Here is a 13,700-nt window from a genome sequence, read left to right on the forward strand (position 1 = left end):
CAGAAGTTGAATGCTGGTCTCTCACCTCCCTTTAAATTACATTAGTTACAGAACCTAACAGGAAGTATTTCTTAATTAAATTACTCAAGAGAATCTTCCTCAATTCTATTTCAGCTATAGATTGTTTATCTATAAGAGCTGTTCATTACATACTGGCAAGGGTGTGGTTCTGAGATAAGGAAATGAAAAGTCTTTGTCTTGTGAGAAGTCACACCCCTTTGAACAGTTACGTTCAGAAAATTAGTGGGAACTATTCTAGGACACATCCAGTTAGGAAGCAATAAGTGGTAGGCAGGTACAACTGGTTTGCCAGGTTCTCTTAACTTTCTGCTGAGCTGAAGACCACTTGCTTTGTGGAGAATGTCTAAAATGAAAAATCCTGGGACATTTGAGGAGCAAACAGAATACATCATGAATGCTCTACTCAAAGACTTGTTGACCCCAACATCCCAGGCTGCTTTCAGGAACCTACCCGATGCAGACGAACCATGTTCAGGTAAGGCTCCTAGGCTGAGATGGTGATTACAGGTGGGTAATAGAATCAGAGTCTGCTTCCTCTCTTTTAAGTTTTAAAAAGCAAGTCCTAAACTTGTAGCAACATTTGAAATAAAAGATCTTTTCAATAGAGAGGATTGTCTGACTGCTACTACTGACAATAAACAATGTCAAAACTGTTAAAAAAGAATTGAAAATGTAGCCGGGCAGTGGTGGCCCACGCCTTTAATCCCAGCACTTGGGAGGCAGAGGCAGGTGGATTTCTGAGTTCGAGGCCAGCCTGGTCTACAGAGTGAGTTCCAGGACAGCCAGGACTACACAGAGAAACCCTGTCTCAAAAAACCAAAAAAAAAAAAAAAAAAAAAAGAATTGAAAATGTAACCGAGGCTAGCCTGGTCTACAGAGTAAGTTCTAGGACAGCCAGGGGTACCTGGAAAAACCCTCTCTATCAACAAACAAAAACAAAAAATAAAACTAGAGAACATTTCTCTTTTGCCCAGATTCAGGAGACTTTCTATTCCTTCAAGCATGGTGAAAGTATTTTCTCTGTCTTAGGAGAGGATTGCTCTTTTGATGTGGCTATCATTGCTGGCCGCCTTCGAATGCTTGGTGACCAGTTCAATGGAGAGCTGGAAGCTCCTGCCAATAGAATCATTGCGGAAACCATTCGAGGACAGGTCTGATTTTTGCTTTTTTAGTGTTGTTTGCTGTTCTGATCCATTTCAAACTCTAATTTTCTCCTTCCTTCCTTCCTTCCTTCCTTCCTTCCTTCCTTCCTTCCTTCCTTCCTTCCTTATTTTACTTTCTTTCATTTCTACTTCTGTATACTAGGAATAGAAATAGTCTGTGAGGATTTGGAGGTATATGTTTGTTCAAAAAGCTATAGAAAGAAATGTGACTGCTAATTCTTCAGACATTATTAAAAACCGAGTACTATAGAAGGAACTCACAGGCTTTATCAGAGCTGCCCTTTGTGTGCATAGATCGTGCTCATAGTTCATTGTCCTTTGAAAATAATCTTTTATGTATATTTATTATTATTAATTATTACTATTATTGTATATGTGTGTATGATGTGGGGAGGGGGACATATGTGCCACTGCATGTCTGTGGAGGCCAGAGGACAATTTCGTGGAATTGTCCCCTTCCACCTTTGCGTAGGTTTCAGGGATAGAACTTGGGTTACCAGGCTAGTGTGGCAAGTATCTTTAATTGCTGAGCTATCTCAACAACCCCATTATTTATATTTTTAATGCTTAATTTTGTTGGGAGTGGGCTTTTCCCCTTATCCTAGAGTCTAGTAGTAAGATTCAGAAATATTGGATAGTTCAGAAATCTGATACAATTAAAGTTAACCTCTTAAAGGAGCCTACTGGTTTCTCATCAGAACTCTGATTTCTGGCATTAGCACTTGGACTTTGTATTAGCTATGAAGATCACAAGACCATGTCCCAGTAAATGTTGCTGATTATATCAACAACAGCAAGTACTTATTACTTTGCATGATCGCATTTCATTGTTTAATCATTATACTTGTGTGTAAATCATTAAAGAAACTGCTACTCTTAGAATCTCTGAATCAGCAGTTGATACCATGAACAAATATCAAGCTTGCTTTCTTCTCTGCAGTATTCATATAATTTTGAACCATGCCTTATTCACAGTAGGCCTGCAGTGTATTCTTCCTGACTCCATACCATTTAAGCACATAAAAGAAATAGAGGCATAAGGGAATAAGTAAGAAACATACTCTATAATGGTGAAGATAGGTTTTGAACCCAGACTTATTTCACAAGCACACTTTATTCTTCCTAATGAACAGCTTAGGGGTGTGTCTGCATTACATTCAGATATAATCTACTTCCAGCTACTGCCCTGAGGTGTCATAAATGGCCAATAGCTGGGTCTACTTTTTTCTTCTATATTTTGGACAATAACAAACAAAACAACACAACAACAAACCAACGACCCTGGGTCGGGGGAAGACATTTGAAACAATTTCAAACTTTAGTTGGAAATATGGTATAGAGAACTTCTCCAGACATTTGAGAATAGTTAACAGGACAGTTCCTTACTCTGTAATGCTTTTATACTTCCCAAGAAAGATTTTTTTTTTTTTTTTATAAAACCACAATGTAACCGTCAAGCCCAGGAAATGAACAGTGACACAGTAGTACTGAATCCTTACCATTCATGAAATTCTTGTCACTTGTCCCAACAATATAATTTATATTATACCCAAAGCCAAAAAATACCCACACCAGATTCATGGGTGGCATTTAGTTATGTTTCCTAGTCTCCCTCGGTCTGTATTGGTCCCTTAGTCTTTTCTTATATTTTATGACCTTGACATTAGAAGATTATGGGAAATGTTGAATACCCCTGAACAAACCTGAGTTTGTCCTATTCTGTTGAGAGAACTGTGTCTCTTTGTCACGTTTCAAATTTCCTTGCTTTCTAGCACAGGTCTTACACTAGCTGGGACTCAGTTATTCTCCAGGGAGCTCTGGTTTCTCTCAGTGAAAAGTAATGCTGAAAAACTAAGATACAGGGCCAGTGAGATGGCTTCATGGGTAAAGTTGCTAACTGCTGTGACAACTTGAGATCAGTCCTCAGGATACACATGTGGAAGGAAAAAATTATGTCCTGTAAGTTGTCCTCTGACACATATGCACTATGGCATGCATGCACACACACAGACATACACAGACACATACAGACACACACAGACACAGACACACACACACACATTAAGTAAGGAGATACATAAATGTAAAAACAAACAAAACCCCTCAGAAATAGGTATCTTCCTTTTATTTTTTGTTTGTTTGTTTGTTTTGTTTTTTGAGACAGGGTTTCTCTGTGTAGCCCTGGCTATCCTGGAACTCACTCTGTAGACCAGGCTGGCCTTGAACTCAGAAATCCACCTGCCTCTGCCTCCCAAGTGCTGGGACTAAAGGCGTGCACCACCACTGCCCGGCTATAGGTATCTTCCAAAGCTTACCATTGTTGTTATTATTTTAGGACTTTTCACTCTGCTCTGACAGTACTGGGTCCCTTTGTGCCTCAAAGATCTGCCTTGACCCCATCTAACAGTTTTTGTACCAATTTATTTGAGAGGAGAAAAGAAGATGTTTTTGTTGTTATTTATTTTAACATCAGACTTTGCTACACATTCCCTGATTATGGAAATAATCCCTTCTCACAGTCTGACTTGCTCACTGTCATGTGCTTAATAGTTTTCTTTCAAAATAAGTTGTTCATCCTACCCAATAACATCTGAAATTCTGAGCTCGGTAGGTTAGTTAACATTTTTAATATCAAACTAATAGAATATTAAGATGAAATTTGCCCACCTGCCCTCTAATATTACCCCATGCTGCCAGTGGTACATTTGCCACCCCTGAGCACATCTGAGACTTGCAGCCTCTGATACTGTCGGAGTCACAACTAACAGAGCCTGTTTTCTCCTTAGGCAGGAACTATACTCAAGGACACAGTACAGTCTCTCAGCACAACCTGGTGTACTCAGGATCCTACCTTAGCTTTTGAAAGAGCCTTTTTGGCAGTGTCAGTAAAACTTCTTGGATATGTGGTCCGTAAGGCTCCAAAAATAGCAACACAAGTGGCTACCTGCATAACGGGCCTGATCAACGGGAACCCAGCCATCCGAGGGTTTATCCAGGACCAGGGAGGATGGGTAAGTACCTGTAAAGTCCCATGCTTTGCCAGGCATTTGTGCCATTTTGGTTTTAATAACTAGGACTCTTAATTAATTATGAACCTTTTGAGAAATTGTCATGGAAAAGAGAAATAGAAGCTCAGCCTTCGAGGATTGGACAGTGCTGCCTGAGATGCTGACTGCTGGCCGTAAAGCTAATCCCTACCATGTCTGTACAATCAGCTACAAAGTGTGGTGTGGTGCAGTTCTAATCTCAGCCTGCCTTCATCTGCTTCCTGGTGAATTTCTGAATCTTTATTCTTTTTTGTTTGTTTGTTTGTTTGTTTGGGTTTTTTTGTTTTGTTTTTATTTTGGTTTTTTCGAGACAGGGTTTCTCTGTGTAGCCCTGGCTGTCCTGGAACTCACTCTGTAGACCAGGCTGGCCTTGAACTCAGAAATTTACCTGCCTCTGCCTCCCAAGTGCTGGGATTAAAGACGTGCGCCACCACCACCCGGCCTGAATCTTTGACACCTTTAATATGTGTTAAGGAAAGTGTGTGTGTGTGTGTGTGTGTGTGTGTGTGTGTGTGTATGTGTGTGTGGTATGTGTTATATACTTTCATATGCTTCTGAGTTCAGGCATGTGCATGCTACAGCTCATATGTGGAGGCCAGAGAACAGCCTTGGACATCAGTCCTAGCTTCTCACTGTGTTTGATACAGAGTCTCTTTGTAGTTCCACTGCATATGTGAAGCTAGCTGGCCCATGAGCTTCTGGGAATTGTCTCTGCCTCCCATCCTGATGTAGGAGCACCGGGATTAGAGATGTACACTACCACATCCATCTTTATATGCTTTGGGGATTTGAACTCCTATCTTCATGCTTGTGCTTAGCACTTTACCTACCAAGCCGTTTCCTAGCCCCCAGAATAATCTTATTATTACCCAACCAAAAAAAAAAAAAAAAAAGCAGTTTGTGAAACAGAGTCTTTCAGACACAACAGGACTGATGCACATATGAATTCAGAGACTGTGACCATATGTACTGGTTCAAAGCAAGTGTAATTGCAGCACTGAGACAGGAAGTAGACACAGGCTCAAATCCCTCACCAAAAAGCTAATTGGAATTGGTACCTGCTGGCAAAGTAAAAATTATTTTTTTCCAATGGAGTCTCACTGGGTGTAGTCCCCACACCCAGGAGCAGATAGCCAATACAAAACAAACTCAATAGTATTTTTATACAGTTTAAGTCTCATTTTGCTTTGTTTAGGCATTTTTTTTCTCTGATTTGTCTTTTACTCCTATATTTTGGTTTCTATTGTTGTGGTTTTGTGGGGGGAGTGTGCATGTGTGTGTGTACACGAGAGCATGTACTTCTTGGGTTTTGTTTGTTTTTTAATTTTTTTTTAATTTTTTTTTTAAAGATTTATTTTGTGTACATGAATATACTGTAGCTGTCTTCAGACACACCAGAAGAGGGTGCCAGATCTCATTACAGATGGATGTGAGCCACCATGTGGTTGTTGGGAATTGAACTCAGGACCTCTGAAAGAGCAGTCAGTGCCCTTAACTGCTGAACCATCTCTTCAGCCCTTGTTTGTTTTTTAAAGAGAGAGACAGAGACAGAGACAGAGAGACAGAGAGAAGATAAAGTTGGGTAGGTAGGGATGGGAAGGATCTGGGAAGAAGTGGGGAAGGAGGAAACATGTTCAAAATACAGTGAAAAAAATGTTTTTCAATAGAAAAAAAAACTAGTTTGTCTCATCTATTGTAGAGTTGACTGTAGGCAGCATACTAAGCCTTTGTCTTTTTTGTTTCTGTTTTGTTGTTGTTGTTGTTTGAGGCAAGGTTTCTCTGTGTATCCCTGGCTGTCCTAGAACTTACTCTGTAGATCAGGCTAGCCTCAAACTCACAGAGATCTGCGAAATCTCAAATGCGTGTTGGTATTAAAGGCATGTGCCATCACTACATAGCACCTTTATCTTTTATAAATATTTAATCTTTTTATTGAAAATAGTTTTTTTTTCATACATTATATTCTGATTTCAGATTCTGGTTTCTCTTTCCTAACTCTTATAAGATCTCTACACTTTCCCATGCACCAAAATTCATTCCTTTCTTGTTCTCTCTCATTAAAAGGTAAACACTAAGCCTATATCTTAATAATTTGTAATGCTTCCGCTATCTTAGGCTACTCCTTTTCATTCCTGGGGTCAATAAAAGTTGTAGTAAGAGATATGGTAGTCCCTGAAGGAATCTCTCTGGATTCTCAGACAGTTCCTAAGGATCATCCTTTTGACTAGGATTCTCACTGTTCTTCCTAGGAAAACCTGGAGAGCTGAAGAAGAGAGGTTATCCCTGACTGAACATCACTTCCTCTGACAGATTGGGTGGGTGACTGATTTCTGACAATTAAAACATGCTCTTTTCAATTTAGCCAGTGTTGTTTTTACTGATTATTGACTCTGGAAGCAGCTTCTAGAAGCCTACAGTGATATTATACTTTCTCTTCTTATGTGAGTTTTAATAAGAGTTTGTTGAAACAAAGACCTCCTGACAAAGTAATTTAGACACATTGGAGAGGTTAGACATGGCTGCTGATCCAGTGTGCAGGATCCGTGAATGTCATGGCGGCCACCCCTGGTGGATTTTATTTTTACTGTGTGTCTTCCTATGTGTTTCTGTCACTCCTGTTTTCCTTTATTAACCAGTATGAGAAACTGCTCCAGATTAAGACCTGTGCCCCATCTTGTTGGGGATCTGATTCCCTTTGCCTCTGCCAGGTCACAGACCCCACCTCATCCCCTCCACCCCCCTGCCTGTCCCACTCTGAATGCTCATGTGTTTTGTCACTTGATCCCCACTCGCATTTGAGCTCTCTAATTATACTGAATGCTGATGATAACTTCTAAAAGGTCCTAAAAACTTTCTTGCTCTTTCTGAGGGTTAAAAGCTCCTGGCTTAGGTGATTAACACCTGTAGCCTAACAGCGGGCGGGGGAGGGGGGGCATTGGGGTGGGGGGATAGGGGAGGAGAGGGGATTAAATAAGTAGCCTTTGTTCTATCTCTGCCAGAACTGTGAAGCTCTAACTTTTCAGCTTGCTAGAAGAAACAGGAACACTTTGAAAAGTGATTTTAGCGTTTGTTTCTAAGTTGTAAAAAGTTTCTCCTATGAAAGCTCTCTAAGGAAAAAGGGGGAAAGGGCTTGTAAGAAAAAGGGGATAAAGGGAGAGATTGTCCCAACACTTGTACATCTTTTTGAATACATAATCACATGGCAAAAAGCTCATCACAAGTTTACACATAAATTCAAGTCATAAATCAAATAAGAGAATGTTTACATGAATATCCATTAGGAGTAATTATCTGACTAAACATTCATTATCTGTCCTAAGCTTAACAGGTTCATGGAGACTTCAAAACCATAACTAAGTTTTTAGTGAAGTTTTGCATAGATAAACCCAGTCAATATTTTATCTTCTGTCCTAGCACCTATAATAAATCATTAGTCCCCTTTTTATGACTTTTGGTTAATGGCTTTAGAACCTTTTGGAATGTGCTCTGAGTAGTAGAATGCCTGCTTACTATCTCAGAAGCAATTGACTGGTGACACTAAAGACTTGCAGAGTTCTCATTGCAGTTTTGATTATCAGAGAGAACTGAATAGCAGTCCCACTATAAAAGAGCTTAATAAATACTGATATAATTTTAGGAATTCTTATAGGATTATCATTAAGAATTAAGACATAATCTATTTGTCTATATAGCATCACTACAAGATAGTATATCTTCATTGTTCTCCAAAGATCTGCTCAAAAGGTTGGGCTAATACCTAGTGATTGTTATATATATTTAATAATAATACCAAGAAAAGCATATTAATAGCAGGAATCTTTCCTAAAATAAAGTTCTCCTGGGCCTTGTCTATTGGAGAAAATCTGTTGTGGATTTTTAATCCAAGGCAGACTCATCTCAGGAAGATCACCTGCTAGTTATTAGCTTGTTGGCCCCTGACAGATGACATATTCCAACCTTGTGCTGCCTGAGACTCCATGGCATAACCAAGAGGAAGGAATGGACATCTCAAACCCACAGGTTTGTGGAGGAAGCCAGAGGGAAAGATCATTCTCCTAGAAACAACTGCAGGACTCTGGTTTCATGGTAACTGACCTTCATCAAGCTACTCATTGGGAATCCATAAAATTTTCTGAGTTGCTCAGACCAAGGTATATTATACCTAGCCTACAAATGCATATTAGTTATACCTGTGTTATATAGACTAGAATGAGATGTCTCAGCCAGGTGCCAGGTTGGTGCTCAAGTAAATCCAAAGCAGAGAGCCTTTACCCGAGAAGGGGTCCAAATGAGAGACCAACACTCGAGCAAACATTGGGAAAGCTGACTTCACCAAGATCTGGCCTGCAAGGGGAGAATAAAAATACTTGCTAGTTTTTATAGATGCCTTTTCCTGCCTAAACTGAAACTTCTCAAATTGTAGCTTAATAAGCTCCTACAGAAGCTGGTCCCCTAATTTGGCCTTCCCCTAGCAATGGGGTCCAACTTTCATAGCCAAAACCTCTCAATTAATAGCTTTCGATATAGATTGAAAACTTCATTGTGCATATAGACCTCAGAATTCTGGACAGGTTAAAAACAAAACAACACAACAGCAACAACAAAATTAGGACATTAAAAAACCCTGACAAAATTCTCACTAGAGTCTGGTGAAGTGTGAAAAGATGTCTTTCCTTGGTTGTGCTCAGGCCTGCTGTACCCCATATAGGAAGGGATTTACTCACAGTGAGATCATGTTTGAAAGACTTCCCAGGCTCAGACCAGCAATTAGTAGAATTCTCTAAACATTCCTTTCTCAAGTCACAACAGGCCCTCCAGTTCTCCATACAGGCTATTCATTGGACTCTCTGAGAGACTCAGCCAACCTTCAAGTCTACCCCCAGTTTCCCCTTGTTCAAGTCCAGTGTACCATCTGAGTTAAGTGGGTAGCCAAAGGGGAGCTGGAAACAACTTGGAAAGGAGACCACATGGTGATTCTCTTCACTCCTACAGCTATGAAGGTAGATGGAGACATAGATCCATCACACCCAGGTCAAGAAAGCAGAAGCTGCAGAAGCCACAGTCACTGCTACCAAATGGCCTGTCTGCCAGACTATGGACTCATTAAAATTAAGGTTTCATCAGGTACCAGGCCCTTCCATTCACTGCCCCTTTCCCTCTTCCTAAGGTTCTTGTTTAATATGAATACAGAGTTACAGTCTACTCACTGCTACTCTCAGGCCTGGACCTGAGAACTAAGGAAGACAGATGCAGGGAAGGTATTAGCTAGCGTGACTACAGACCAGAAACTCATACTCACCTTGACCTCTGCTCACTGATGACTATTTTAAATGTATAGTTGTATTGGAGAAAGGAAAGATTTGGAAGTTCATATTTTGGGATAGGGATACGGAATTTATAATTGTATGCATGCCCTGTGGCTGGGCCTCCTGGTTGCTAGGAACGAAGGAGTTTCTATTACAAAAATTGGGGTTGTAAAACTGAGGCTTCCTGGAAATTTTCTTTATAATTTTTCTGACATTTGAGAAACAGAAAAAACCTGGAGAATCAGACTCTATGTCATAGAAAGGGACCATAAGGATAGATTTACTAGAAACTGCTTCCCTGCCAGGTCCTCAGATCTTTGTTTTGGGTCCTAAACACACCCAGGGTCGGAGTCCCACCTCTTGATGTCCAGGAAGCTGAGAGATCCCAACTCTATTTTCCACTTTTGACAAGGTCCACCACTTGGTTAATTATTCCCAGTTATAAATTGGGCAGGATTGCTGGTTTTGCTTAGATCCCTGGCCTCCTGACTATATAGGGGTTGGAACTAACCAAACTGTTAGCCCATCGACTGACAAAACTCAGAGTAACTGGGGGTAGCCCAAATTAATGTTGGAGGACCTACAGTGGGCTGAAACTTTTCTAATATCCAAAGCTTTTAACTATACACTTGCCCTTATTCTGACTTCTGCTCTTCTGCCTTATGGGTTAATTCATCTGGATTACAGCAATATTACTGAGGTCCTGAGACTACTTGTTGGACATGTACTAATAGTTTGACTAAATGTGCCTCTTCTGATGCTTTTCAAACTAAATAGGCTGATCAGGACCTAGAGGCATTAAAAATTTCCATTTCTAAATTAAAGCAACAGGTATATTCCTTTACAGAAATAGTCCTACAAAACTGGAGAAGCTTAGACTTTTCATAAGACAAAATGGACTATGTCTGGCTTTAGGAGAAATTTGTTTCTGAGTTAACTGATCAGTAGTACCTTAAGGAAATCTTGCTATGGTTGGAAAAACTTCAAAAAGAGAACAAGACAAAGACACAAATCAAACAATTGATACCAATCTGTATTTTCTTGGTTCTTCTGGCTAGCAACTCTTCTATTAGCATTGGCAGGGCCTTTAATTCTAATTCTGGCTGAATTAGTATCAGGACCCTGGATCTTAAACTATATGGCCAATTATGTATCAGTTCAGTAAAAGTAATGGTCCTTAGGATGAACTATACCTCTTTACAGCAGGATGAGTCAATTTGATTCATTAACCAGTGGGGAATCGTACCCCAGACCGTACTAGGCCCCAGATCTTAGCACAACTGGCTCCATGGTAAAAGTACCATTCAGCCATAAAACTCAGCACGTAGACAATATCATCTGCCAAAATGAAAACAAACACCTACAATGGGCTGGGCCCTTCCCCATTGATCACTAATTAAGAAAATGCCTTATAGCCAGATCTTATGCAGGCATGTTCTCATTGAGGCTCTCTCCTCTCTGATGACTTTAACTTGTGTCAAGTTGACATAAAACTAGCCAGTACATTTGTCAGCTCAGAATATGTTTTGTGCTTAAAAGCTCATCCTGAGAAAGGCTTGGAGCTACAGTGGGATCCTGAATGTAAGTTCCAGCACTTGCTTACCAAGCCAGTGTCTCCTGATAGGGTGGGTGAGAAATAAAAACCAGTTTGGGATGGAGGGGTCTTAGCAAGACTGAAGCTGAATTTCATTGCAAGCAATCAGATTTTGTATACCTTATCAGTAACAGAAAACAATGGAGGTTGCCAGGACCAATACAACTGTAGTTGCCAAGATACTATGACGTTTACAAGCTATACAGGGTATACAAGACTAATGTCTAAGACTAATTGTCTTGTCAAGCCTCCACATGCTTTGCTGACTCCTAGAGAACACAGAGAATCATGGGTGGCCTGAATACTTCACTGCCTAAAGGAGTGCCTCAGTTTTTCAGGCTTCAACTGAAAGGCTCACAGTGCCCCAAGAACCATAAGCTCTAATCAGAAAAATCTATGACACATGCCTCTCAAGGCAGCTAGAGCAAGGACTCCTTGTACCTGAACACCCAGTGTAGTCACTGGCCAGCTGACTTAGACTTTCTATGAAGGTTCAACTCATAGGAAGGCAGTCTTCTTTGGTGGATTCCCCACAATAATACTATAAAACTTTCTGAAGTATGGTTTGCATACCACTCGTGGATCTCAGTAAACTGCTCATTGCCAGAACCTGTCCTTAGAGACTGGTTTTCTAAGGCTAGCTAGAGCCTAGGAACCTACCTTTTAAACTGCACAGGTAAGTCTGATACATACAATGTGAGAACATCTCTTTAGAGCAGGATTTGATGCATTACACACAGCAGACTACATCTGGCTTTGTTGTCTGATGTGTGTGTGGTAGATGCACTGAGTGTGTACCCTGAAAACACAGTGGGGGATGGAATCTTTTATCATTCGCCTTGGTTTTTATCACACCTTGTTTTCTGAGACAGAATCTCTCACTCAAGCTTCTAGGCATCTACCTTCCTCGGTGCCCCAATCCTGGGTTTACAGGCAGGCACTTATGTCTATTTCCTGCCTTTTAGTGTTTTCTTGGGATTTGAACACAGGTCCTATCTTTCACATCAAGCACTTTTACCCACTTAGCTGTCTCCTACTTTCTGGTTTTGTAAATAAAATTTACTGGAATGCAGCAATACTCAGTTATTCATTGTTGGGCTGTAGTGTGTGTGGGCATGGGTCCTGGGTCTGGCACCCCCAGGGAGCTAGGGCTGAGGCTCAGAGAGGCAGAGGCAAGGGAATTTGACTGTGTTCACTCCACGCCTGCACCAGACAGGCTGAGAGAAGCTAGGGGACTCCACTCTGGGGGTGAGAGAACACAGTCTGGGGTCCCATGGGGGTCAGAGCTCTTGAATTAGGGGTCCCCGGGCCAGGAGGCATCTGAGAACCAACTGGTTCTCCGGCCCTTGGGCTCTCAGGTGCTGCTGAGAGGCCAGGGAAGGGTCAAGATGGGTGGGAGTGGGGGTGGGGGTGGGGTAGGAGTGGGGAGTGTACAGGCTGGATGGACCAGCAGCTGAAGTGGGGACGGGGAGAAGCTCTGGCTGCATCCGTGAGAATAGATGGTGGCTCAGTAGTTGAAGACCTTTTCCATGGTTCTCCATGGTGGGCCCCAAAGAAGAGAGATAGTCCAAGGTCATAGGCTATGGTCCTAAGATATTTATGGTCATGGTGGAAAGTGGATGAAGCTATACCCTGGTATTCTCAGGGTGGGCCTGAGGTTAAATACCTTTTGTAAGGAGGAGGGTCTTGGAAGGAATGCTTAATTGGCTACACCCTCTGGCCTTTAGGTATCTCATTGATATGGAGATCTGTCTAGAGGCTCTGTGGACTATAGTCATGCCCTCTACCTGTGGAGGGGCTAGTAGGAGTGTTGTCTTACTGGACTGATGGTCACAGACCTCTCTGTGAGGGGCTGGCTGTAGCTATGTGAAAGGAGCCAGGGATCCAGGAGCAAGGCCAAATTCCTACTGTCCCTGAGGGTCTCCAGGGTTCAAAGCCTGCTCGACCAGGCACCCAGCTGTCTCTCATAGCCCACCGCCCCACAATTCATAGCTGTCTTCACACTGCAAAGGCAGAGTTGAATATCATTATAGCACACAGCATATGACCCATCAGGTCTAAAATATTTGCCTGTTGGCCTTCTGTGGACACAGCTTGCTGATCCCTGATCTAAAGCAAAGTTTAACATTTAAAACTCTATTATAATTCTGAGAATTTCTGTAAAATAGTAATAGATAGGGCTTAGGTTTAAAGATACTAAAGTTTCAAAAAATTATATTTATTTATGGGGAGTGGGCATATACCATGGTACACATGTGGAAGTCAGAGGACAACTTGTGCAGATGTGAGTTCTCGCCTACTGTGTGAGTTCCAGGGATTGAACTCAGGTGGTCATGCTTGGAGATGAGGCCAGCACCTCTACCCACTGAGCCACCTCACACTTAACTCCTTTATCAAAGCTTAGTTTTGGAGAGTTGTTTCTTATACATTCCATACTTTCTCAGGAGTCTATAGCCAGGCAGAAATCTCTGACTCCTGAGCAGTTGATAGACAATATATATTTTACCACTCTTATAAGAAGGAGCAACAGGAAGCAAAGCTTACAGTTATTGTGATCTGTGTATCTCAC

At 41.4% G+C, this 13,700-nt stretch overlaps 1 protein-coding gene across 1 annotated transcript; it reads left to right on the forward strand.

Moving 5' to 3' along the window:
• The first annotated feature begins 210 nt into the window (after positions 1-210).
• Positions 211-6,592, forward strand: Bcl2l15 (BCL2 like 15). Its single transcript, XM_034501148.2, has 4 exons — positions 211-496; positions 1,051-1,172; positions 3,971-4,195; positions 6,481-6,592. Exons 1-4 carry the CDS (start codon positions 361-363, stop codon positions 6,496-6,498), a joined length of 501 nt encoding a protein of 166 aa, XP_034357039.1. The 5' UTR covers positions 211-360; the 3' UTR covers positions 6,499-6,592.
• Positions 6,593-13,700: the final 7,108 nt, after the last annotated feature.

The sequence above is a fragment of the Arvicanthis niloticus genome, chromosome 4 (assembly GCF_011762505.2).
Source record: "Arvicanthis niloticus isolate mArvNil1 chromosome 4, mArvNil1.pat.X, whole genome shotgun sequence".
Lineage (NCBI taxonomy): Eukaryota > Metazoa > Chordata > Mammalia > Rodentia > Muridae > Arvicanthis > Arvicanthis niloticus.

Coding starts and splice junctions, on each gene's coding strand:
- Bcl2l15 (XM_034501148.2), top strand. CDS start 361: ATGTCTAAAATGAAAAATCCTGGGACATTTGAGGAGCAAACAGAATAC. Junction 497..1,050: donor TGCAGACGAACCATGTTCAG/GTAAGGCTCCTA, acceptor TCTCTGTCTTAG/GAGAGGATTGCTCTTTTGAT. Junction 1,173..3,970: donor CGGAAACCATTCGAGGACAG/GTCTGATTTTTG, acceptor TTTTCTCCTTAG/GCAGGAACTATACTCAAGGA.